The 26531-nt window shown below is 44.0% G+C and overlaps 3 protein-coding genes and 4 non-coding genes across 9 annotated transcripts in view; 6 read left to right on the forward strand and 1 right to left on the reverse strand.

The window, feature by feature from the left end:
• The window catches only part of dync1h1 (dynein, cytoplasmic 1, heavy chain 1), a 49688-nt gene extending 37452 nt beyond the window's left edge, over positions 1–12236 (forward strand). For both annotated transcript variants that reach the window (XM_029688515.2, XM_029688516.2), the window contains exons 55-75: positions 747–874; positions 1171–1324; positions 1656–1953; positions 2151–2404; positions 2624–2758; positions 2933–3027; positions 3208–3382; positions 3584–3659; positions 3905–4065; positions 4262–4373; positions 4482–4666; positions 4996–5109; positions 6604–6774; positions 7083–7300; positions 7804–7907; positions 9661–9875; positions 10193–10346; positions 10619–10761; positions 11168–11336; positions 11503–11627; positions 11853–12236. In XM_029688515.2, coding sequence (XP_029544375.1) covers positions 747–874; positions 1171–1324; positions 1656–1953; positions 2151–2404; positions 2624–2758; positions 2933–3027; positions 3208–3382; positions 3584–3659; positions 3905–4065; positions 4262–4373; positions 4482–4666; positions 4996–5109; positions 6604–6774; positions 7083–7300; positions 7804–7907; positions 9661–9875; positions 10193–10346; positions 10619–10761; positions 11168–11336; positions 11503–11627; positions 11853–11981 — 3315 coding nt within the window. In that variant the 3' untranslated portion in view covers positions 11982–12236. The remainder of the gene's footprint in view (positions 1–746; positions 875–1170; positions 1325–1655; positions 1954–2150; positions 2405–2623; positions 2759–2932; positions 3028–3207; positions 3383–3583; positions 3660–3904; positions 4066–4261; positions 4374–4481; positions 4667–4995; positions 5110–6603; positions 6775–7082; positions 7301–7803; positions 7908–9660; positions 9876–10192; positions 10347–10618; positions 10762–11167; positions 11337–11502; positions 11628–11852) is intronic.
• On the forward strand, positions 2005–2076 carry LOC115146794 (small nucleolar RNA SNORD50). The gene has a single exon (XR_003866219.1). It is a non-coding gene; the product is annotated as a small nucleolar RNA SNORD50 (small nucleolar RNA).
• On the forward strand, positions 2460–2531 carry LOC115146791 (small nucleolar RNA SNORD50). Its single transcript, XR_003866216.1, has one exon. It is a non-coding gene; the product is annotated as a small nucleolar RNA SNORD50 (small nucleolar RNA).
• Positions 6835–6906, forward strand: LOC115146793 (small nucleolar RNA SNORD50). Its single transcript, XR_003866218.1, has one exon. It is a non-coding gene; the product is annotated as a small nucleolar RNA SNORD50 (small nucleolar RNA).
• Positions 10026–10095, forward strand: LOC115146792 (small nucleolar RNA SNORD50). Its single transcript, XR_003866217.1, has one exon. It is a non-coding gene; the product is annotated as a small nucleolar RNA SNORD50 (small nucleolar RNA).
• Positions 12237–12569: 333 nt separating the features above from the next.
• LOC115146447 (uncharacterized) lies at positions 12570–15132 on the reverse strand. 2 transcript variants are annotated; one of them, XM_029688522.2, is made up of 6 exons: positions 15052–15132; positions 14756–14863; positions 14400–14467; positions 14174–14248; positions 13548–13643; positions 12570–13460 (listed from the first exon to the last, which is right to left on the reverse strand). In XM_029688522.2, exons 2-6 carry the CDS (start codon positions 14793–14795, stop codon positions 12927–12929), a joined length of 813 nt encoding a protein of 270 aa, XP_029544382.1. In that variant the 5' UTR covers positions 14796–14863; positions 15052–15132; the 3' UTR covers positions 12570–12926. The 2 variants fall into 2 exon arrangements, with proteins under 2 accessions (XP_029544382.1, XP_029544383.1); XM_029688523.2 differs by lacking the exons at positions 14756–14863; positions 15052–15132 and adding an exon at positions 14558–14746.
• LOC115146445 (WD repeat-containing protein 20) lies at positions 15132–26529 on the forward strand. Its single transcript, XM_029688521.2, has 4 exons — positions 15132–15401; positions 19481–19663; positions 19893–21185; positions 21827–26529. Exons 1-4 carry the CDS (start codon positions 15132–15134, stop codon positions 21875–21877), a joined length of 1797 nt encoding a protein of 598 aa, XP_029544381.1. The 3' UTR covers positions 21878–26529.
• The last annotated feature ends 2 nt before the right edge of the window (positions 26530–26531 follow it).

A 26531-nucleotide genomic window follows, 5' to 3' on the forward strand; every position in this document is an offset into this window, starting at 1 on the left:
ACCTGCAGGCTAACATCCACTGGGGCTAACATCCAGGTACTGGGGTACTGGGGTGTAGGTCACCTGCAGCAGGCTAACATCCAGGTACTGGGGTCGGGGGTGTAGGTCACCTGCAGCAGGCTAACATCCAGGTACTGCAGCAGGGGTCTGGGGGGGTGTAGGTCACCTGCAGCAGGCTAACATCCAGGTACTGGGGTCGGGGGGTGTAGGTCACCTGCAGCAGGCTAACATCCAGGTACTGGGGTCGGGGGGTGTAGGTCACCTGCAGCAGGCTAACATCCAGGTACTGGGGTCGGGGGGTGTAGGTCACCTGCAGCAGGCTAACATCCAGGTACTGGGGGCGGGGGTGTAGGTCACCTGCAGCAGGCTAACATCTGGGTACTAGGGGGGTGGGTTGTTCAGTGGCTCATGTAATGGGGGTAGTTCTCAGTAGTAGGCTTTTGTTGACATCATGAGTAGGGGAGGGGTCATGAGTTTTTCCATGTCAAATCACAGGATGAGGGTTAAAAATACTGGCCCTAATGATAAATGACCTTGCCGGAGATGTGGAGAATTGTGTTGGCTCCCATGGCTATTTCCTAGGCTTTAGTTCAGACGGCTAACTGTTTTGAGTCGCATGGACAATCCAAGTTCGAAACCCAGACTTTTACGCCTACTCTGGCAGTCATCTGTAACTCAAGGCCTTATTCTATGTAATGTTCTAGACTCTATTTTGTATGGCTAAGCAGATCTGTCTCTCCCACTAGTTCCGTACGGACATCGCCAGGACTGAGTACCTGTCCAATGCGGACGAGAGGCTGCGCTGGCAGGCGAACTCCCTCCCGGCGGACGACCTCTGCACCGAGAACGCCATCATGCTCAAGAGGTTCAACAGGTGAGTGTGTCCATCCAAATCACAATATCATCCACTTTTTTTCCACGTCTAGGAGTTGAAGTGTTCTAAATGACCAACACAGAGTGGTAGAGGATGATAGAACTATCATATTAGCATATCACTGCGGATCCTGTCAGAAGATACAAAACTTTACCATGGAAATGTTTGTATAATGAATGCCTATCCTGCATCCAAGAATGTGATGGAAATTCTTTTTTTAAGACTTCTGGAAAGCTGTCCATTTCTTTGGGCTAAATGAGATTCTTAATACATCAAAAAAATTCAACCTTTCCCAGGTATCCACTGATCATCGACCCGTCCGGCCAGGCCACAGAGTTCATCATGAACGAGTACAAGGACCGCAAGATCACCAGGACCAGCTTCCTGGACGACGCCTTCCGGAAGAACCTGGAGAGCGCCCTGCGTTTCGGAAACCCTCTGCTTGTGCAGGTCAGAACAGACTTCTAGGTCGATCCAGCATGTTCCAGACCATGTGTACCTCTATAATAGCATGCTAGTAACACATGCTATTAATCTGAATACATTGGGAGGTAGTACTCTGCTTCTGCTGCGAAATATAATCTCCCTTGGGACTGGTAACATTGTTACTATATTTAACATAAGCTTTAACGTAAATGTTAGGTCCAGTAGCTAGCTAGCGAATGCAACGTTTGGTTCTGGGTTCCAAGATTACTGTTGGGCTAGCCAACCTTGGTTCATTTGGATAAAACCATTTAGCTTCCATGTAACTAATGGTAATATGTAACAATGTCTCCCCCAGGATGTAGAGAGCTACGACCCCATCCTGAACCCGGTGCTCAACAGAGAGGTGCGCAGGACCGGCGGACGCGTGCTCATCACCCTTGGCGACCAGGACATTGACTTGTCGCCATCCTTTGTCATCTTCCTCTCCACACGCGACCCCACAGTGGAGTTCCCTCCAGACCTGTGTTCTCGTGTGACCTTTGTCAACTTCACAGTGACACGCAGCAGTCTGCAGAGCCAGTGTCTCAACGAGGTGCTTAAGGCAGAGAGGCCCGACGTGGACGAGAAGCGTTCCGACCTCCTCAAACTGCAAGGTGAGACGCTTGCTTGTGCAACTCTCGTTCCGTGTGCCGACAGTCTCTTGCATTAGATGATGAATCTATCCAAAACCTGATTTCATGTGAATGAAACTCTTATACGGATCTGACTGCTGATATGCAATGCACACGAAAGTTTCTACTCTCTACTCTTAGTCCTATTTTTATCCATTAACCCTCCCTCCCTCCACCAGGTGAGTTCCAGGTGCGTCTGCGCCAACTGGAGAAGTCCCTGCTGCAGGCCCTGAACGAGGTCAAGGGTCGTATCCTGGACGACGACACCATCATCACCACCCTGGAGAACCTGAAGAAGGAGGCGGCGGAGGTGACCAGGAAGGTGGAGGAGACTGACATTGTGATGGCTGAGGTGGAGGCGGTGTCGCAGCAGTACCTGTCCCTCTCTTCGGCCTGCAGCTCCATCTACTTCACCATGGAGGCCCTGAACCAGGTACACACACTGCTATCTCTTATAAAGATTATCCCTTGTGCAGACAGCGTCTTGCATTAAATGATGAATATATCCCAAAACTGAGTTCATGTGAATGAAACTCTTATACGGATCTGACTTCTGATATGCAAGTCTCTTCTAGTTCTGTTTCTATGGTGGTGACATTCTTAAAAACCTTCTAGTAGTGAACCAAAAAGTACTGTACCTGTCCGTCTCCAGATGCACTTCCTGTACCAGTACTCGCTGCACTTCTTCCTGGATATCTACCACACGGTGCTGTACGAGAACGCTAACCTCAAGAGTGTTAGCGACCACACCCAGCGCCTCACCCACATCACCAAGGACCTCTTTCAGGTAAGCGCACATCTCAAACACCCACTAGAACCTAGAATGTCTAAAAACCTCACATCTAGAACACCTTCTAGAACATCTAGAGCTGGAGTTTTTTCTTCAAATATTTTAAGTTTATGGGTGTTTGTTTAGAGGTTTTCTAGTGCAAAATCACCAATCCCATTTTCTCGTTTTCAGGGGGCGTTCAACAGAGTGGCCAGAGGCATGTGTAACCAGGATCACATCACCTTCGCCATGCTCTTAGCCAGGATCAACCTGAAAGGCATGACAAGGTATTGAACTTTGAACTTTCTACACATTCCAGGTTATAATGTGAAGGATAAGGTCCATGGTTCAGTTCCAAAATCTACACTACCACAATGTATTGAGGATGCATTCTAAGTGGTATACTAGTGTGGACAGTGTGGCGTTGCCCCTGCATGTCATTGATAACCATTTCCTGTTGCCCTCAGCGAGCCGCCCTACGACGCGGAGTTCCAGCACTTCCTGCGTGGTGCGGAGATGGTGCTGAAGGGTACAGCGGTGCCCAAGGTGAAGGGCCTGACCACGGAGCAGTGTGAGGCCATGATCATTCTCAGCCGTCTCCCCGCCTTCAAGGACCTGGTCTCCAAGGTGGAAGCTGATGAGGTGAGAAACTTGGAGGGAAAGAAGGGGAAGAAAATTACTTTAGCAATGTGAAGCTCTTTAATAAACTGTTTGTTAAACCGACTCTTTACTAAACTGTTTGTTAAGCAGAAGAGCATTACAATTATTTTTTAGAAGAAAAGAGTAAGAAAGGAACATTTTTAAGTTGTCGTCGAGGTTGACATGTTTTTTTTACCATTGCAGCAATTCTTCATGTGGATTGAGAGCAACTCCCCTGAGCTGTCCGTGCCCTACCTGTGGACAGAGGAGAAACAGTCAAGTGAGTATTTCAATCCGATTTACTTTGGGGGAAGCATAGAAACCCATTACGTTCAGAGGCTGCTATGCATTGTCGAGATCCCAATTATGCTCTTGATAGAATTTGCATTAAAAATGCAAAATGAATGTAGAGAATATGGGTAGTTTGTGGTTCAGTGGTGGTGGTAAAGAGTGCTACGGGGATTCTGTGCAGTCCCGACTGCAATGTAGTCCATGTCAAAAATGTACTTTGTCTGTCCTCGACAGCCTCCATCGGTCAGGCAGTGCACCAGCTGCTCCTGATCCAAGCCTTCCGTCCGGACCGCATGCTGGCCATGGCCCACATCTTTGTATCGAAGGTCCTGGGAGACACCTTCATGGCCATCATCGAGCAGCCCCTTGACCTGGGCAACATCGTGGAGAGCGAGGTAACAGAGCATAGAAATAGAATCTACCATCGTAGTCATTTCATATCTATGGTACAGAAGTCTGGACATCCCTGAATCAACAATCTCGGATATAGTGTGTTATTTGTACAGTGTTTTTTAAGGGTCACTGTTCTACGTACCATTGCGTATTACAACCGCTCATCTCCTCGTGAAACTTGTTCTCCTACCCGCCTAGGTGAAACCCAGTACCCCTGTTCTGATGTGCTCCGTACCCGGGTACGACGCCAGCGGCCTGGTCCGGGACCTGGCAGCTGAGGAAAACAAACACATCACCTCCATCTCCATTGGTAGGTAGCCTACAGCAGGGTTTAGTCAGTTCAGTTTGAAAACAGCCCAGGAGGAAGTATGAAACATCTACTGGCATGTTAGAAACCTGGCTCCTCCTCTTCTCTCAGGTTCTGCTGAGGGCTTCAACAAGGCCGACCGCGACATCAACACCGCTGTCAAGTCTGGCAGGTGGGTGATGCTGGAGAACGTGCACCTGGCTCCTGGTTGGCTGATGCAGCTGGAGAAGAAGCTCCACTCCATGCAGCCCCACGCCAGCTTCCGTCTCTTCCTCACCATGGAGATCAACCCCAAGGTCACATTCCACTTTCAATTTCCTTAGAAAAAATAAACAAGATGGCGAGTATGACAGTGTTTTACTCTGTATTAAGGACTATAAAGACATAACAGTAAACGTAATGAAAGTGCTAGAAAGGGGTTTTTGAAGAAAGTTCAAGCTCACTCAATTGTTGATTAAAAAAAAAAACTTTTTACAAACAGTGATTTAAAAAATATCCACGTTGTTACTTGAAGTGTAACTTATCACTGTGATTGGTTAACCTCAAGCTTTTTCTCGCCATGTGGCACAGTTATGAATGTCTTGACTGTTGAGAGATCTAAATGTGTTTTCTCTGTTCCTCTCAGGTGCCAGTGAACCTGCTGCGTGCTGGACGTATCTTTGTGTTTGAACCTCCTCCTGGTGTCAAGGCCAACATGCTGAGGACCTTCAGCAGCATCCCTGTGGCTCGCATGTGCAAGGTGACCAACACAACTATATGAATACTGATTACTCTCTCGCTCCTTTTCTCTCCTGTCACTTTTTGCCCCTCAGTTCGTCTCACACCTTCTTCCTCCGTAAACTTGGATGAATGATTTCTTTTTACCTTGACTATTAAAGGGTCAATCTGCAATTGTGACAATTTTGGGGGGGGGACTTTTAACTTCTTGATGCACCCATCCCGTTAGCGGGTTCATCAACATCCGCTGAATTGCAGAGCGCCAAATTCAAATTAAATTACTAAAAATCACAAGTGCAATATAGCAAAACACAGCTTAGCTTGTTGTTAATCCACCTGGAGAAAACATACCAAGTGTTTATGTAAGGACATCTCTCTCAGTAGACAAAACATTACAAACAGCTAGCAGCCAAGTAGATTGGTCAAAAATCAATAAAATGAATCGCTTACCTTTGATCTTCGGATGTTTTCACTCACGAGACTCCCAGTTACACAATAAATGTTCCATGAAGAATATTTTTATATCCAGAATGCATCCATTTGGTTGGCGCGTTCAGAGCGGTCACGACATCGCAGACAAAAATTCCAAATAGTATCCGTAAAGTTAGTAGAAACATGTCAAACGTTTTTTATAATCAATCCTCAGGTTGTTTTTACAATATATATAATCGATAATATTACAACTGGGACTGTAGCTTCTTCAATAGGAGAGAGAGAGTCATGTCTGCTCCAAGCTGTTGCGCATGCAAAACGCTGCTGGCACCCAGCCATACAATGATGCAATGTCATCTTTCTCGCTCATTTTCCAAAATAAAAGCCTGAAACTATGTTTAAAGACTGTTCACACCATGGGGAAGCCATAGGAAAAGGAATCTGGTTGATATCCCTTTAAATGGAGGGAAGGCAGGCAATGGAACAGAGATTTCAGGAAAAACAGCACTTCCGGGTTGGATTTTTCTCAGGTTTTCGCCTGCAATATCAGTTCTGTTATACTCAGACAATATTTTGACAGTTTTGGAAACTTTAGTGTTTTCTATCCTAATCTGACAATTTATATGCATATTCTAGATTCTGGGCCTGAGAAATAGGCAGTTTCATTTGGGTATGTTTTTCATCCAAACATCAAAATACTGCCCCCTACACTCAAGAGGTTAAATTAATTATATATTTATATTATATACCCATAAGTTCTTTAAGAATATAACTAAGGCCTATTGAGCTTAGTTTAAGTGTCCTACCCCATCAAGAACCCAAGATATAAGCTTGTTTTTACTCCATTGTTTGTAAACAATGTAATTGAAAACTAACGTTGTATCGCCTTGAAACAACATGGTTAAAACTATAATTTTAATATTGTGGATGGTCAGTCCTTGCATGCATAGCTCTGTCTGAATTTGAGAGCTCCAAACCCATTCCTCAGCTATTTACCAAAACAGTGGTGGAGTGGCCACTTTGTTTGAACTTCAGATTGCCCCTATAAAAACAAACTCTTCTACTTGTCTGTCATCCTCTGCAGGCACCCAACGAGCGTGCCCGCCTCTACTTCCTGTTGGCCTGGTTCCACGCCGTCATCCAGGAGCGGCTGCGCTATGCCCCGCTGGGCTGGTCCAAGAAGTACGAGTTCGGAGAGTCGGACCTGCGCTCGGCCTGCGACACCGTGGACACCTGGCTGGACGACACCGCTAAGGTCAGTCACACGCTGTTGACTCTTACGTTGGGTTCTTTCTGTATGCAGAACGTCTCTTACATTAGATGATGAATCTATCCCGAACCTGATTTCATGTGAATGAAACTCTTAGACGGATCTGACTGCTGATATGCAATACACACATAATATATACATTCTTGCAATTAGGAATGAAGATGAAGGTCACTCAATAAAAACTAAAAATGTACTAGTCTCTTAAGTTGGATGGGTGTGGTGACAATAGAACAGGTATTCTATGTATTTCTATGGTGGTAACCTTCTGTTCTCCTCTTCCTCCACACCCCCAGGGCCGTCAGAACATCTCCCCTGACAAGATCCCCTGGGCAGCCCTGAAGACCCTGATGGCCCAGTCCATCTACGGCGGCCGCATCGACAACGAGTTTGACCAGCGCCTGCTCAACACCTTCCTGGATCGTATCTTCACCACGGGCAGCTTCGACTCAGAGTTCAAGCTGGCCTTCAAGGTGGACGGTCACAAGGACATCAAGATGCCCGATGGCATCCGGTCAGTGGCTGGGGTTGGGGTGGTAGATTTACTTTAGTGATATTACAAAAATATAAACGCAACAGGAGTATTTCTGTCAGAAAGCCCTTTTGTGGGGTAACAGGCATTCTGACTGGACCTGGCTCCCTGCCCAGTCATGTGAAATCCATAGATCCAACTGTAATGCAGTAAAATCTTTGAAATTGTTGCGTTTATGTTTTTTGTGTGTGTATCAACTGAAAACTAAGGTGTTAGTATACAGTACATACAAAAAAACTATATTGTGATCAATTCTCAGTAAAATGTTTGTCATAAAGAAATTCAGGGGAAATTCACACATTTAGGCATTTCAGGTGATTTTCTAACATTCTCTCTCTCTTCCCTCCGCTCTCAGTAACACTGTTTTTGTTTCTCCTCCCTCCTCTCTCAGTAACGCTGTTCTCTCTCTTCCCTCCTCCCTCAGTAATGCTGTTCTCTCTCTCCTCCCTCTTCTCTCAGTAACACTGTTCTGTCTTTGGTTCCAGGCGTGAGGAGTTCATGCACTGGGTGGAGATGCTGCCAGACACCCAGACCCCGTCCTGGCTGGGCCTGCCTAGCAACGCTGAGAAGGTCCTGCTCACCACTCAGGGTATGCTATTGGCTACAGCTGGTTGGCCCCGGCTGCAGCTGCACTCAAGCGGCTTGTCCGGTTTTGTCTGTGGGATCCTTTGTCTGCAGCGAAGGAGACTGCCGAAACTCATCACTCATCTTTGGTTTCTCCTCTCTCCATATCTGTTGTAACACATCTTATTTCCACAGGCCTCATTCTCATCTAACTAGAGAAATGACTACCATTGGTGTAGAGCATATTCTAACTTGGGCAAGGATAGGCAACCCTGGCCCTGGAGGGGCCACAGGCACCATGTTTTTTGATTTAACCGACCTGGAAGACCAGGTGTGTTGAATTCAGGAAATCACTGATTGAATTACCTCCATTGGTATTGTATGGATCCTAGTCCTGCAGTGGCACTCCAGGAACAGGGTTGACTTCCTCTGAACTACAGGAAGGACTACCAGGGCCTAAAATGTACTTTTTGGTCCACCAGCCACTTGTATTTTTTACCAGCCCAAATATTTTTTCACCTTAATGACATAAATAATAAACTGATGACCATGTTTCTAAAACAAATAATGTTTTTAGTAAGAAGTAATGATTTTGAGTTTTTTAACCAAAATATCAGATGAGACAAAATATTCAGCTGCCCCTTTTTAAGGGTGGGGGGGTTAACAGGTCCACTTAATTCGTGTCTGTGTGCGTGAGAGATTTGGGATCTGACTAGGGCGTCTCTAAACTATCAGTTGAAGCAGCAGAGTCAAACTAACGTTGAAAAACAACCAAGCTTGTGAACAAAACATTTGAAGTTGCCAAGAAACACAAGGACAAAGTCTCACCTTGTAGACTTTAGAGTAAATTAGATCAACTTTGATGCCTGTGCACAGTGCCTCCTAAAATGAATTTATCAGCACTTCCCTCAGAGCGCACAGCTCTGATAGGTGAGATTAGCAGCTATGAAACAAAATGGCAGCAGTACTTTGAAAACAGCTACTGCAGCTTTTTTTGTGTGTGTTAAATCACAACCAGCACATGTGCTCCTACCCGCTAGTAAAATGGGTATTCTTACCCACCAACGCCTAGATCTACCTGCATTTGGCAGGTGTTCATTTTATGCCCTGATGACTACCATTGATACAGAGCATATTCTCTCACTGCTTCCAGTAACGTGGTTGTAGGCCCCTTTCCTCTCCTTGTTCCTTTCCTCATAGCAGTTCCAGTGTTCTAACCGAAGGCCCCCGTGTGGTAGCCTTACCCATGGGAGTGTTCTGTCCAGCAGAGGGGTGTTCTCATCCTCCAGCAGCTGTATTTCACATTTATCGTATCTCGCTTGGCTTCCAGTTCCAACTCCCAGCTGTTGATGCATCCATCCCTCCCATCCACCCCTCAATCCATTCACTCATCCCCTTCATCCATCCTTTGGTTACAACTGATTTTTCCTCAGAGAGCCCCAGAAAATGTTTTCACTTCTATATGTCCTCCTTAAAGAAATATCGCATGGTCTCCCTCCATTTTGTTGGTACTGACTTGTTTTTGTCAGATGTTGATTTGTTGTTTTACTGTCTGTCTTTGACTCTGTTGTAATCCCTTGTTTTTGATTGTGAAACACAACAACCCTTTCATTAACACGTCTATGAGGATGAGGCAGTACAAGGCTATGTTCTTGGTCCACCGTTGATATCTTCTTCCCACACTCCCCCCCCGGGCTTGTCTCACCTCTTCCACCCCTCTCCCCTCTTCCTCCCCTCCTCCCTTACCCCTCTCCTGCTCCCCTTGCTGGCTGCTTCAGGCACTGACATGATGGGTAAGATGCTGAAAATGCAGATGTTGGAGGATGAGGATGATCTGGCTTACGAAAAGGAGACTAAGCGCGAGCGCACGGTGTCCACCTCGGCTGAAGCCCAGCCCGCATGGATGCGCACGCTGCTCACCACCGCCACCAACTGGCTGACGCTCATCCCGCAGGTGGTCAACCACCTGAAGCGCACCGTGGAGAACATTAAGGTAACGTCCCGGCATCGTCTCATCTGGTCAGTGTGACGCCTGGGATCTGATGAGCGTTCTGATGCCTTTAAAAAATATATATTAAAAAAAATATTCACAACCTACACACACTGCAATCTCTCTTACATAATGCTTTTTTCCCCTTTATGCAGTAAGTGATGAATCTATCCCAAACCTGATTTCATGTGAATGAAACTCATATGGATCTGACTTCTGATATGCAATTCAAACACTGTGGGTGTCTTCAAGGACTATACAGGTGAAAATATCTTGTTTAATCAACTATTATATATTTAATTCCCCCCACACACACACAGGATCCTCTGTTCCGCTTCTTTGAGCGCGAGGTGAAGATGGGCGCCCGCATGCTGCAGGAAGTGCGTCAGGACCTGACTGATGTGGTGCAGGTGTGCGAGGGCAAGAAGAAACAGACCAACGACCTGCGCACCCTCATCAACGACCTCGTCAAAGGTTCTCCTCTCATTCTCTACACAAGATCATCTTCGTTTCATTATCTAATATGGTTACATCGTGACAATGTGTGAGGATTACAGTAGTAGTTAATGGCCCAAATTCTAATTTAAGATCCATGTGTGGTACTTTGTTGTTTTTATACAAGTCTTCCATTGACATCAATGGATGTTTCTACTTAATGGTCAAAAGTTGTACTCATGCAACTCGAGTTAGGATTTGGCATGTAGTTTCTACAAGGCTTCCCAGTGCTAACGGTGTGTCTCGTCCAGGTATCCTGCCTCGTAGCTGGTGTCGCTACACCGTGCCTGCGTCCATGACTGTTATCCAGTGGGTGGCCGACTTCAGCGAGCGTGTCAAACAGCTGCAGGCCATCTCCCAGGGAGCCGCCAGCGGGGGCGCTAAGGAGCTCAAGGTGCCTTCATCTGACCTCCTATATTAAAGGGGTTGTTCATCTGACATCCTATATCAAAGAGATAGGAAGACCTAAGTGGATTTGGTGTTGCCTTAAATTTGGTGTTGCCTTAAAATGATTCCATGATCATAGATAGCCGGTTTACCTAATTCGTTAGGTTGGAATATTGCTAATGTTAGCATCCCATTGGATTTTATTCATTTAATTCTGAATGACAAACTACTGTAAAGTCCATGAACAAGTTGTCACTTTTTAAGAGTTAAAATAAAGCCATCCCATTAATGGGTGCTTTGCAATGAAATTATACCATAATTGACCCCGGGAACATGACATGGTATTGGACTCTAAACAGTAGTGTTACCCAAAACACTCCACCAACTCTAAATCAGTGTATTTTCCTGTCCAGAACATCCATGTGTGCCTAGGCAGCCTGTTTGTCCCTGAGGCCTACATCACGGCCACTCGTCAGTACGTGGCCCAGGCCAACAGCTGGTCCCTGGAGGAGCTGTGTCTGGAGGTCAACGTCACCACCGCCCAGGGGGCCGCGCTTGATGCCTGCAGCTTCGGCATCAAAGGTCAGCTCACCAGTCCCTCTCATCTATATTAGTATACAGTACCAGAAAGCAAGAATTAACACCAAAGCTACTTTTAATAGTTATGGTCTGGCTGTGATCCTCCAGGGCCTGGATTATTTCCATCCAGTATACATGATCTTTACGAATCTCTCTTTCTCCCCGACAGGTCTGAAGCTGCAGGGAGCCACCCATGGCAACAACAAGCTGTCTCTCTCCAATGACATCTCCACGGAGTTGCCACTGACTCAGCTGCGTTGGGTGAAGCAATTGAGCGCCGAGAAGAAGCACATGGTATGTCTGAGCCACATACAAATGTGAAGCTTGAGCACAACGCTTTCAATATCCCCTCTGGGGTATTGCTAGATTACATATCAATTTTCTCCACAGATGCTAGACCAGACCTCACAATTCCCTTCAATAGATGGTTCATAGAATGTTGGGAGTTTGTCATTCTCCAAATACCATGAACATTGTACTGTTAATAACCACTTGCTTGTATATCCGTCATTCCCACAGGTCACTCTCCCCGTGTATCTGAACTTCACCAGAGCTGATCTCATCTTCACCGTGGACTTTGACATCGCCACCAAGGAAGACCCTCACAACTTCTACGAGCGTGGAGTGGCAGTGCTCTGCACAGAGTAGACTCTGGAAATTATTTTATTCATCATTCATATTAATCACTTATTCCTAGTGTAGTCCACAGGGTAATGTAGTCAAGTAACTAGTTGGAGAAGTAACATTAAGTCATTGGTAAGTGGAAGAAAGTCTTGAGTAATGTGGTCAGTTGGATTGTGAAAGGGAAGTTGGAAAGAGGTAACAATTTTTATGAAGGATTCTGTATGTTATGATGGCGTAAATGACATGGAAAATAAAGTATCAATGGTTTCACATGGCTAACAGACTGGGTATAGTTTGTTTTTGACTATGGTCCATGATCTTTAAAATGCATAGCAGCCATATTGCTGCTTATCCATCTTCTCAGATATGAGGGGCTAAACCCGAGCATTTTACTTCCACTGTGGGATTAGATTCATCGTTCTGCATTCTGTAGGCTGAATTACATGCACACTAGCCCCTTGGAATGTGGAATTTTCTCAATAGGATAATTGTTCAAGCCTTTCATATCTACAGATGATTCTTTGTAGTCTGCCATTCTCATTTGGAATGCACCCAATGACTTGACACTGAGGGGAGCTGTCTTGTAATAATTAAGGACTCATAAAAATGTAGTCAATTTGGTAGTACAGCTTTATTTAATATTAGTCTAAAGCAAATCTGTCTACCACCACCATACAATAGAACTAGCAAAATATACAGCACCAATGAATATAGCAATGCTATTCCTTACATGCGTGAGAATTAAGTTATTCAATTTAGTGTAAAAAAAAAAAAAGTGCATCTAAGTGAAGAAATAATGTGACACATTCTCCTAGTTAACTTGAATAGCCTTAACATCAATGCATTATCACCTAGTCTACTTGTTCTGCAGAGAAAGGTCAAGTGTCCCCGTTTTTCCAGTGTCATGACCCTGTCCAGAAACCGCTCCTAGCCACCTGTGTAGATAAGCAAGTATAAGCAATAGTGTCTCTAGGCTAGGGGGGTGTTTCTGGTCATGGACCAGCTCACCTCAGGAGAATCCCCAGCCTCCATTTTGGTGACACACTGCTTCTTCCTGTGGTAACAACCTTGTAGTGCCTCTGCTCCTGGAAGACTTAACTTCCTTTTGAAGACACCCCTGAGGGGGATAGTACTGTTGGGAGATTTCTCTGGTATCTGGACTTTGGGGACCGGGGTTGCTGCACCCACAAAAGTGGGAAACACAGGTGTGCAAGGTGAAGATTTAGTAGTGAGCACTGAGTCTGCAGATGTCTCTGCCACAGGGCCCCGCCCCTTGCTGTGGCTGCATGTCCATAGCTCAGAGTCACTTGCTGACCTCATCTGGACATCAATGAGATGAGGCTCTGTTGGACCACCACTTTTGATCACTTCTTTGAGGATGGGAGTGTGATTGTTCCTTCTTTGGCTCCTGCCCCAATACCTGCAGCTCCCCTGCCTTGGTCGCCTGGGGCCAGCTATAGACTCGTCCGAATCTTCTGAGCTCCCGTCATATGGGTCCAAGGACTGAAGCGAGACGGGTATTTTATATTAAGTATAGTATGAATGTAAGTGATTTGCTCATCAATGCTTGTGAATTGCAATCTTACTTACCAAAGAAAGCCACGAATATCGTCCCACCGGCTTGTGTGAACATGTTAGCATCCTTTGAATGGGTTGTCTGCCCTCTGCCGCACTACTTCCACATCCCTGATCAGAGTAACATTGTAGAAAATAGTTAAAGTTCATAACTTTGTAGTCTGGTAACTTAAAATTAAATAAGGGTTAACTTGTATCAAAGGTGAGGGCATGCTAGTTATTGGTCATGACTCAGTTCCATTGCACAAAGGCGTTTAAGAGCACGATGCTCAATCTGAACATTGACATGAGTCACTTGCGGACGTTTTTGGAAGCATAAGGAACTTAACTTTCATATCAGTAAGAAAAAAGAAAAGTTGAATTGCTACACATTGATAGGTCTAGTGTTCCCACACGGTCATATCTCCATGTTATTGCGCTTGTTTACGGAAGACAAGAGGCCACCACCTGTGCGTCAGCGTAACTCAAAGTGTAGCGGAAGTCATTTCGTGGATGAATGCTGCCTATCCATACAAAAAAAAGACTGCAGTCTTTCATACGGGTAGAGTTTGAGAGTTAACGGCATGCATGCTCATAATTATTGTAGACTGCCTACCATAACACTTACTGTCAGTTAAAAGGACATACAATGAGACTATTACCATGGTGCTGGTATCAGACCATCTTGGACTGACATCTGATTCGGAATCAGTACTGGACTCCACTTTACACAGCTCCTACAATAAAATGGGGGAAGAAAGAAGAGCAATTACATATTACTCACCTTAAAGTTGTGGCACAATAACGTTTACCTATGCTACAGGCGTTGACTTTAACCGTCTAGAATATACAAAATGTGCATACAACTGCATCTTTGAATTTCCTCACCATGTATTTGAATGCAAGCTTATCCATACTACTGGGGCCACTTTCAACAAGACTGTCATCAGGAAAACCTGCGAATAAAATAAATCCATATGTATATTTTATAAGGTAAACCATCAGTAGGCCTAATTAGTTTCTGTCATCCCAATTCATAACGTCACCTCAATTGGCCTTCTGTGATGAAAGACCCACGTTTTTGTAAAAACATTGGTTAAACTCGTCACGTTTAAAAACAAGGTTTTTCTATAGAAACGCACGTCTATTCGGATGAAAACATAATGTGCATAAGTCTGTATGCATTTGGTTTACATTGCTCACTACCATCTGTAAACACTGACACTCAATTCATCCAAAATTACCTGGAAGTGAGTGTTGCTGCTGCCGGTTCGTTGTCGCCATGGTTCTTTGATTGACCACCAACTTCACAGATTTGGGCAGGTGCGCCTTGTCAGGATCTCAGCTGACTACTGTGAATTGATTGACTAGTTTATTAGTTTTCATTGGTTCATTTCAAACAGGTAATTTTACCTTCATGCCTCGTTTACCAAGGAGATAAACGTGAGTTTGCCAGTATTAAACTTCAATTAGAACAAAAAACATGTTTTAATGGTTCTCATCTGTTCAACCCCTGTCCATTTGAATAGGTCACACTCACTTGCGCGAGTCGACTCCAAGTTACCCATGAACGGTGATGCGCATGCTCCATGCGTAAGATCCGGGCTCGAGGAAGGATGAATGTTATTGTTCATTTTAAAGATGGCGGCGGAGGGAGGAGGGAAGGAGTTGAACGAAATTAAAACTCAGTTCAATACACGGGAAGGCGTCTATAAACTCCTCACTCACTCCGAATATAGCCGCCCCAACAGGGTGCCTTTTAATTCCCAGGGTTCAAACCCCGTCAAAGTATCCTTCGTCAACGTCAATGATCAGTCTGGTAACGGCGACAGAATATGTTTTAATGTGGGCCGGGAACTGTACTTCTACATCTACAAAGGCGTTAGAAAGGTTGGTAGCTAAACATTATTACGACAGCTTACTTATAATTCATGTGTCTTAATTGATGACCACAGGTCAGTGTTGTCCAATTTTCATGGTTTATGACTAATGCACAGCACTGTGTCCTAATAGCACCACCAGTCTGTTCTCACTGCACAGTCCACCTCGTCCAAAAGTGTTGTGGTATGCACAGCGAGCCAGCTAGCAGACTGGCTAACTTTAATCTGACAGTCACCGTTAGGTTGTAACACCTATCAACGCACCATGGACATGGTGGACATTTGGCTAGAATCCCAATATTGGCAGTGAATGCATGCTCGTGAAATCACAAGTGTGACCTCTATTTGTACTTCCACTTGGGTGATGACTTACAGTGCACGGATGCCCTGTCTGATGTGACCTAGGAAATCTAGCCTTGAAAGGTGTTAAGCTGACTGCTTAACATGACTGCTTAAACAACAGTTGTGGCGTCAAGAACAAGGTGTTGTTGTGAATTAATTTGCACAATTACTTGAAATTTACATACATATGAAGATGTTATATAACCCGAATCTAAATCTGCATACAAGATTTCCATTGAATGGTTTTTTCATTAACTTCCAATGATGTGTCGGTGTGGTGACAGGAAGTGCTTCCTGGAGTTCAGTCAGACAGAGGGGCATCTTAGTGAGTGAGTTGCTGTGAACTTTTGGACATGACAAGTTGATAATGCAGGACTACAGGTGCTTGATCCTATTTTCCTCAGTGTGGCAGATAGTAGATCAAGTCTATAGTTTTTCATTTCTTCCAAGTGTGTAAACAGATGTAAACATCTACAATATTCACAAGGACTATACAGGTGCATAAATTCTATTTGGCCCTGTTTATCAAAACATGTAAATAATCAACTGACTGGCTTTCTTGATGTCTATAGTATTCTCTCTGGTATGCAATCTGGTTTCCGCTCAGGTTATGGATTGTGTCACTGCAACCTTAAACCTCTTTGAACCTCCCGGATCCGGGATAATTGTCATCAGCAACGCTGAATAGCATACCGCGCAACAGTCAAATAATATTACTAGAAAATATTCATATTCATGAAATCACAAGTGCAATATAGGAAAACACAGCTTAGCCTTTTGTTAATCACCCTGTCGTCTCAGATTTAGAAATTATGCTTTACAGCGAAAGCAATCCAAGCATTTGTAAGTTTATCGATAGCACAGCATAGCATTATGTACACTTAGCATCAGGAAGCATGGTCACGAAAATCAGAAAAGCAATCAAATTAACCATTTACCTTTGATCTTTGGATGTTTTCACTCACGAGACTCCCAGTTACACAGCAAATGTTCCATAAAGATACTTTTTATACCCAAAATACCGATGTTTGTTTGTCACGTTATGTTCAGAAATCCACAGGAAAGAGCGGTCACGACAACGCAGACGGAAATTCCAAATAGTCTCCATAATGTCCACAGAAACATGTTTTTTATAATCATTCCTCAGGTAGTTTTTAAAATACATATTCGATAATATATCAACTGAGTGTGTAGCTTTTTCCATAACAGCGGGAGGAACAATGGCCGTCTTACTCAATTGCGCACCAACTCACTCTGAGAGCCCCCACCTGTCCCCTTACGCAATGTGATCCTTCACGCTCATTTTTCAAAATAAAAGCCTGAAACTATGTCTAAAGACTGTTGACACCTTAGGGAAGCCACAGAAAAAGGAATATGGTTGATATCCCTTTAAATGCGCAATAGGGATGCATAAGAACTGAGAGACTTCAAAAACGGGCACTTCCTGATTGGATTTTCCTTAGGTTTTAGCCTGCAATATCAGTTCTGTTTAACTCACAGACAAAATTTTGACAGTTTTGGAAACTTTAGAGTGTTTTCTATCCCAATCTGTCAATTATATGCATATTCTAGCATCTGTTCCTAAGAAATAGGCCCTTTACGTTGGGAACGCAATTTTTCCAAACATAAAAATAGTGCACCCTAGCTTCAAGAGGTACCTTAATGATGTCGTCATTGCCCTTGATTCTAAGCAATGTTGTGCTGCTATTTTTATTGAATTTGATATGGGCGACCATTCCATTCTTGTGGGCCGGCTAAGGAGTGTTCGTGTCTCTGAGAGATGGAGTTAGTAAACCAAGCCAAAGATCCTTCAAAGAGTGCAGTGTATAAAGTCAGAACATCTGCTGTCTCAGCCACTGCCTATCACCAAGGGTGTACCCCAAGGCTTGGTCCTAGGCCCCACGCTCTTCTCAATTTACATCAACAACATAGCTCAGGCAGTAGGAAGCTCTCATCCATTTATGTGCAGATGATAGTCTTATACTCAGCTGGCCCCTCCCCGGATGTTGTGTTAAATGCTCTACAACAAAGCTTTCTTAGTGTCCAACAAGCTTTCTCTACCCTTAACCTTGTTTTGAACACCTCCAAAACAAAGCTATTGTGGTTTGATAAGAAGAATGCCCCTCTCTCCACTGGTGTGATTACTACCTCTGAGGGTTTAGAGCTTGAAGTAGTCACCTCATACAAGTACTTGGGCGTATGGCTAGACCGTACACTGTCCTTCTCTCAGCACATATCAAAGCTGCAGGCTAAGGTTGCATCTAGACTTGGTTTCCTCTATTGTAATCCCTCCTCTTTCACCCCAGCTGCCAAACTAACCCTGATTCAGATGACCATCCTACCCATGCTAGATTACGGAGACGTAATTTATAGATCGGCAGGTAAGGGTGCTCTCGAGCGGCTTGATGTTCTTACCATTCGGCCATTATATTTGCCACCAATGCTCCTTATAGGACACTTCACTGCACTCTATACTCCTCTGTAAACTGGTCATCTCTGTTTACCTGTCGCAAGACCCACTGGTTGATGCTTATTTATAAAACCCTCTTAGGCTTCACTCCCCCTATCAGATATCTACTGCAGCCCTCATCCTCCACATACAACACCAGTTCTGCCAGTTACATTCTGTTAAATGTCTCCAAAGCACACACATCCCTGGGTCCCTCCTCTTTTCAGTTTGATGCAGCTAGCAACTGGAACGAGCTGCAAGAAACACTCAAACTGGACAGTTTTATCTTAAACTCTTCATTGAAAGATTCAATCGTGGACACTCATACTGACAGTTGTGGCTGCTTTGCGTGATGTATTGTTGTCTCTACCTTCTTGCCTTTTGTGCTGTTGTCTGTGCCCAATAATGTTTGTACCATGTTTTGTGCTGCTACCATGTTGTGTTGCTAGCATGTTGTGTTGTCATGTGTTGCTGCCTTGCTAAGTTGTTGTCTTAGGTCTCTCTTTATGTAGTGTTGTCTCTCTTGTCGTGCTATGTGTTTTGTCCTATATTTTATTATTTAAAAAATAATAATCCCGTCCCGGCAGGAGGCCTTTTGGTAGGCCCTCATTGTAAATAAGAATTTGTTCTTAACTGACTTGCCTAGTTAAATAAAGTAAAAATATATTTTTTAAATGCTAAAAAGTGTACGTTTCTGACATTCCCTAACTGGAATATACCATATGGGCCTATGGTTGGAATAGGCCTATGCAGAAACAGCTGAGCTGTCTGGAGACACAAGAAAACTTTCCGATCTGCTGTCACCAGTGTGACTGTTGTGCTAGTAAACTCACTGTGCCCCTGTGGCATTTTGAATAAAGTACAAACTTAAAAGGCTAGAGTTGCATGCCCTGGTCTGATTCTTCATGCCAGTATTGTTCATAACACACCGCATCAAGCCCCCCGAGACACTACATTGTTATGTTAGGCCTTTATTTCAGGAAGATATTTTTTTAAGGGTGTCTTTTTGATGTCCTCTGATTATTACAATTGATTGTACTGTAACGCAATTAAACTATTGACTTCAAAGGCCGCGTCATAGACCTAGTTACCACTTCAAAAGGCCTTTTGTGTTTGCTGTCATGTTCAAAGAATTCTGTGTCATCATGAGCACTCTACTCAGGTTGGCTTCGTTGCTTTTGCATGCTACCCTTGATGCTTTGATCTGCGATTTGACCAGGAGCCGAATACACACAACACTGAAAAGATCAGGGCAGTAACCGTATCTCACTGTTTTTTTTTGTACTCTTTTCTTTCAGGCGGCTGACTTGAGCAAGCCTATCGACAAGAGGATATACAAGGGAACACAGCCCACATGTCATGACTTCAACCACCTGACGGCCACGGCGGACAGCGTCTCCCTGCTGGTGGGCTTCTCGGCAGGCCAAGTGCAGCTCATCGACCCCATCAAGAGGGAGACCAGCAAGCTCTTCAATGAGGAAGTAAGTTGTCATGAAAGTCTCCAAATGAAATGTAAAGCTACATAAAGCTGTGATTGGCCAAAACCACCATAGATTGGGGTAGAGAGAGAAAGGGTGTTTAGTTACTGACTTCAAATGTACATTTTTTTTGACATAACTCAATGAAAGCCATTGTTGCTTACATTTGCATTTGAACATGTTTTGTTCCTTCTCTCCCTCCTCCCTTTCTCTCCCAAAATGTTTTCCCCAGAGACTAATAGACAAATCCAGAGTGACTTGTGTAAAATGGGTGCCCGGCTTAGAGAGGTTGTTCCTAGTCGCTCATTCCAGTGGAAACATGTACTTGTACAACGTAGAAAACACGTGTGGCACCACGGCGCCTCACTACCAGTTGCTCAAACAGGGCAAGAACTACTCTGTGCACACGTGTAAGAGCAAATCCACGCGCAACCCTTTGCTCAAATGGACGGTGGGCGAGGGAGCGCTCAACGAGTTTGCCTTTTCACCCGACGGGAAGTTTCTGGCGTGTGTCAGCCAGGACGGCTTCCTTCGGGTCTTCAACTTTGACGCGGTGGAGCTGCACGGGACCATGAAAAGCTACTTTGGGGGTCTGCTGTGCATGTGCTGGAGTCCGGACGGAAAGTACATTGTCGCGGGGGGCGAGGATGATCTGGTGACTGTGTGGTCGTTTGTGGACTGCCGGGTTATTGCGCGCGGTCACGGACACAAATCATGGGTCAGCGTGGTGGCGTTTGACCACTACACAACCAGCGTGGAGGATGCAGACCCTATGGAGTTCAACGGCAGCGACGAGGACTTCCAGGGCCTCCACTTTGGTCGCGACCGGGCCAACAGTACGCAGTCCCGGCTCTCCAAACGCAACTCCACAGACAGTCGGACAGTACACACCACGTACAGGTTTGGCTCAGTGGGCCAGGACACTCAGCTGTGCTTGTGGGACCTCACAGAAGATATACTTTTCCCCCACCTCCCGCTTTCCCGGACAAGAACACACACCAATGTGATGAACGCTACCAGCCCCCCGGCGGGAGGTGAAGTCGCTGGTGACATAGTGAACAATGTGAGTAATAACCCTAGCACGAACGATAGCGGCGCCAACACCCCCAGTAACTCCCTCTCCTCTCCCCTGCCACGCTCCAACAGCTTACCGCACTCGCCAGCTATGACTGCCAACAACAAGAGCAGTGCCATCGCCTCGGGTGTCAGCAAGTTCGCAACGCTCTCCCTTCACGATCGCAAAGAGCAGCACCAGGAGACGGACCACAAACGGAACCACAGCATGGGTCACATTAGCAGCAAGAGCAGTGACAAGCTCAACATGCTCACCAAATCCAGAACAGACCCTGCAAAGACTCTGGGGACACCGCTCTGTCCCCGCATGGAAGACCTACCCCTACTAGAGCCTCTTATCTGTAAAAAGATAGCACATGAGAGACTGACTGTCTTAATATTTCTTGAGGACTGTATAGTGACAGCTTGTCAGGAGGGATTTATTTGGACATGGGCGAGGCCTGGAAAAGTGGTAAGTTCTTTTTGAATAGAATTTAAGTTCTGCATAATACCCATGCATTTCTCTTTGTGGTTAGTTTGGGCACTGCAAGGATCCATTTTGAAAACTTTAGTATATTTGTGGACATTTTGGACAGCATTGTGTTGGGATCTCCTACACATGCAGTATGTCACATCTCAAATCGGTCTGTATGTGTGTGAGTTTTGTGTTCATCTGCCACCCCATGCAAAGCCCATACATTTTCAAAATATGAATCATGGTTAGACACTTGTATTATGTACAATCAAGTCACCTGGTGGATAAGTAAGTGCACTTAGGCAGCCCTCCTTATCAGTGGAAAGAAGACATTGATCACAACCGAGGGTGTTTGTGTGCATCGGTTCGAAAACACCCATATTGACTCATTACCATCCCACAATGCACCGCAGCATAACCAAGCAACACCTCTGCACGCTCACCCACTACACAGATTCTTTCAGCTTTCTACGTTAATGCATTATATTCACTGCATCATGCACTCACTAACTGCTGTGCAAAGGCCATTTGAATGCAGGAAAGTGGTAGAAGGAAGATGGGGGGGGGGGGGGGGGGTTGATTCATTTGATGCTTTGAAAACTTTCCCCAATGTCAAATATCCTTGTTTTCCTTTCCAGGGTTTGTCATCCCAAAAGCAAGCAGTCTCTCCCAGTGGAACGATAATATAGCCAACACTATTTCTGCTGCTAAGAAACCTGCATTACACCAGAGCCTGGTGCTGCTCTTCACCCCACAATGCATTGCAAGTTTTTTTCCTTTCTCTTGTTACTTTTTCTATTCTCTCTTTCTTTTTTGGTTATCATTCACATGGTCTAGATGGTAGAAGTATTCCAATACAGAAATGGAAAGGGTGTGGAGACATTTTGGACAGTGATTCTAATGTATTTTCTGGATTTTTTAAAATGTTTTTTTTTTGTTTTTGTCTCTTTTCGCTCCCACATCTGGACTTTGAGCTTGGCTTAGTTAGATGCAAACCAATCAAATTATGCTTGTGTTTTAAAATGAGAGTTCACCCAACTTTCATAATTCCTATGCAAGTGGTCCATGGACCAGGAGTGACTGCCACCAGCCGCTACAGTAAAGTAATGGCGTTCCATGAGTTGCTCACCAACCATAGTCTAAAAACTGCACACAAAAATCTATTTGTTTAGCCTTTTATGATTTTGAAGATGTGCACTGTCAAAAGGTATCTAAGTTGCTAGAGTCCCAACTATTTTCTTGACCTAGCTACAGACGATCACAGGTTTCAGTGTGCCTTGCCTTCCGTTCAGAAGACAGTCTCAGTCATCGTAGGTGTGTTTTTTTGCAGTCACTCCTGGCTCATAGGCTGCATTCAAGGTAAGAAAAAAGATTTACAAATTAAATTTGAGTGAAATCCTTTAGCATCCAAGGATTTGCTTCTAACCAAATTCTTTACAAGTGTTTTATTTATTTTTATAGAATCTCCCCATTGAGAACTTTGCACAGATTTTGTTACAGTGACTGCAAAAACCACACCTACGATGACAGACTGTCTTCTGAATGGAAGACGAGGCACACCGAAACCTGTGATCGTCTGTAGCTCGGTCATTACTAAACAAAAATATAAATACAACATGAAACGATTTTAATGTGTTACAGTTCATATAAGGAAATCAGTCAATTTAAATCAATTCATAAGGCCCTAATCTATGGATTTCACATTACTGGGAATACAGACATGCATCTGTTGGTCAGATGCCAACAAACAAAAAAAGTAGGGGCGTGGATCGAAAAACCAGTCGGTATCAGGTGTGACCACCATTTGCCTCATGCAGCGTGACACATCTCCTTCACATAGAGTTGATCAGGCTGTCGATTGTGGCCTGTGGAATGTTGCCGCTCAATGGCTGTGCGAAGTTGCTGGATATTGGCGGGAACTGGAACACGCTGTTGATCCAGAGCATCCCAAACATGCTCAATGGGTGACATGTCTGGTGAGTAACGCAACATGTTGGTCCCATTTTTAATGAGCTGAAATAAAAGATTCCAGAAATGTTCCATATGCACAAAAAGCTTATTTCTCTCAAATTTTGTGCACATATTAGTTTACATCCCTGTTAGTGAGCATTTCTCCTTTGCCAAGATAATCCATCCACCTGACAGATGTGGCATATCAAGAAGCTGATTTAACAGCATGATCATTACACAGGTGCACCATGTACTGTGGACAGTAAAAGGCCACTTTTTAAAATGTGTAGATTTGTCACACAACACAATGCCACTCATGTTTTGAAGGAGTGTGCGATTGGCATGCAGAAATGTCCAACAGAGCTGTTGCCAGAGAATGTAATGTTCATTTCTCTACCATAAGCTGCCTCCAATGTCGTTTTAGAGCATTTGGCAGTACAGCCAACTGGCCTCACAACCGTAGGTCACGGACCATGTGTGACCACACCAGCCCAGGACCTCCACATCCGGCTTCTTCACCTGTGGGATCATCCGAGGAAGGGTGGGGATTCTCAGAAGTATTTCTGTCTGTAATAAAGCCCTTTTGTGGGGAAAAACGTATTCTGATTGGCCGGTCCTAGCTCCCAAGTGGGTGGGCCTATGCCCACTCATGGCTGCGCCCCTATCCAGTCATGTGAAATCCATAGTTTAGGGCCTAATGGATGTATTTCAATTGACTGATTTCCTTCTATGAACTGTAAAATCCTTCAATTGTAGCATGTTACGTTTTATTTTTGTTCAGTATAGTTTATTAGAGGAAATGGCTTTACATTTTGGGTGTGCAATAACTCTTGACAGCTGTTAGGAGAAATGATTAAAAACCTTTTATATCTAGTAAAGGGACACTCTACCCGAAAACTATATTTTGATATTTTTGTTTTATATAGTCCCAATGTTTTGCATGTCAGCAATCAAGTTTTTCAAGATGTGTAACTTTCTAAATTAAATATACCGGCTGTATTTCTGTACTTTTAAGTTATACAGTACAGGTCAAAGGTTTAGACACCTACTCATTCAAGGGTTTTTCTTTATTTTTGCTATTTTCTTCATTGTAGAATAATAGTAAAGACATAAACAATTACATAACACATATTGAATCATATAGTAACTAAAAAAGTGTTAAACAAATCAAAACATATTTGAGATACTTCGAAGTAGCCACCCTTTACCTTGATGACAGCTTTGCACACGCTTGGCATTCTCTCAACCAGCTTCACCGGGAATGCTTTCCAACAGTCTTGAAGGAGTTCCCACATGCTGAGCACTTGTTGGCTGCTTTTTCTTCACTCGGTCCAACTCATCCCAAACCATCTCAATTGTGTTGAGGTCGGGTTATTGTGGAGGCCAGGTCATCTGATGCAGCACTCCATCACTTTCCTTACTGGTCGAATAGCCCTCACACAGTCTGGAGGTGTGTTGGGTAATTGTCCTGTTGAAAAACAAATGATAGTCCCACTAAGCACAAACCAGCTGGGATGGCGTATCGCTGCAGAATGCTGTGGTAGCCATGCTGGTTAAGTGTGCCTTGAATTCTAAATAAATCAGTGTCACCCACAAAGCACCATCACACCACCTCCTCCGTGCTTCACGGTGGGAACCACACATTCAGAGACCGTTCACCTACTCTGCGTCTCACAAAGACACGGCGGTTGAAACCAAAAATCTCCCATTTGGACTCATCAGACCAAAGGACAAATTTCTACCGGTCTAATGTCCATTACTCGTGTTTCTTGGCCCAAGCAAGTCTCTTCTTCTTATTGGTGTACTTTAGTAGTGGTTTCTTTGCTGCAATTTGACCATGAAGGCCTGATTCATGTAATAAGGGGTGGCAGGTAGCCTAGTGGTTAGAGCATTGGGCCAGTAACCAAATCCCTGAGCTGACAAAGTAAAAAATCAGTGTGGCAGATGGTAGACCAAAAACAAAAATCTGTCGTTCTGCCCCTGAGGAAGGCGCAGAAAACGTGGATGCCAATTTAAGGCAGCCCCCCGCACCTCTCTGATTTCAGAGGGGTTGGGTTAAATGCAGATTACACATTTCAGTTGAAGTCATTCTGTTGTACAACTGACTAGGTATCCTCCTGTCCCTAATGTTGATGTCTGTTACTTGAACTCCGTGAAGTATTTATTTGGCTGGTACAGTAAAACTGGGAACTCTAATGAACCTATCCTCAGCAGCAGAGGTAACTCTGGGTCTTCCTTTCCTGTGGCGGTCCTCATGAGAGCCAGTTTCATCATAGCGCTTGATGGTTTTAGCGACTGCACTTGAAGAAACGTTCAAAGTTCTTGAAATGTTCCGTATGTCTTAAAGTAATGATGTAATGTTTGATCTTTGCTTATTTGAGCTGCTCTTGCCATAATATAGACTTGGTGTTTTCCCAAATATGGCTATCTTCTGTATACCAGCTCTACCTTGTCACAGCACAACTGATTGGCTCGATTCTTAAGAAGGAAAGAATTCCACAAATTACTTTTAACAAGGCACACCTGTTAATTGAAATGCATTCCAAGAGTGTGCAAAGCTGTCAAAGGCAAAGGGTGGCTACTTTGAAGAATCGCAAATACATTTTGATTTGTTTAACACTTTTTTTGGTTACTACATGATTCCATAAGTGTTATTTCATAGTTTTGGTGTCTTCACTATTATTCTACAATGTAGAAAATAGTTTTTTTTAAATCTGAAAAACCCTGGATTGAGTAGGTGTGTCCAAACTTTTGACTGGTACTGTATATCTTAACATGCAAAACATTTTCGGACTATATCAACAATGGATTAATGAAACAAATACCAAAATATTTTTTTCTGTGTCGGGTTTTCCTTTAAGCATTTATTGTAATTATTTCAAATTTAAATCTGCTTTAAATCATATTATTGGAATTCAGTGAGTGATCGGGGTAATAGCAAATTATTACTGTAGTGTAAGTTCTAATGCAGAAAAATATACATTAATTATATAAAAATCTTGACTATGCAGTTTTCTTTTCTCTTGTACAAAATTCATCCAGATGTATTTTGATATGATTAATGTATTAAATGCTTGAAATAAACGCTTAAAATAATCACAATGTGCAGAAGTCAGACAAAGCTGCTGTCAACTTCACAAATATTATGAAGCTCAGGAAGTCTTAGACTATGATAAAGAAAATCTATATTTTGCTTACCATCAGCAATGCTTTTCTATGTGTCCCAAAAGACCCACAGTAGGACCTTGTTCCATGTGACACCTATTTAAGGGGTTAGGTGACTCCACACTAACCACAGAAGGAACGAATGGTGAAGTGAATATATTTTTTGATTGTGGTTAACATTTGACACGTTTTTTTATTCTTCATTAAAAAGGTATATATTCTATTACA

Source organism: Oncorhynchus nerka, linkage group LG18 (assembly GCF_034236695.1).
Source record: "Oncorhynchus nerka isolate Pitt River linkage group LG18, Oner_Uvic_2.0, whole genome shotgun sequence".
Taxonomy (NCBI): Eukaryota; Metazoa; Chordata; class Actinopteri; order Salmoniformes; family Salmonidae; genus Oncorhynchus; species Oncorhynchus nerka.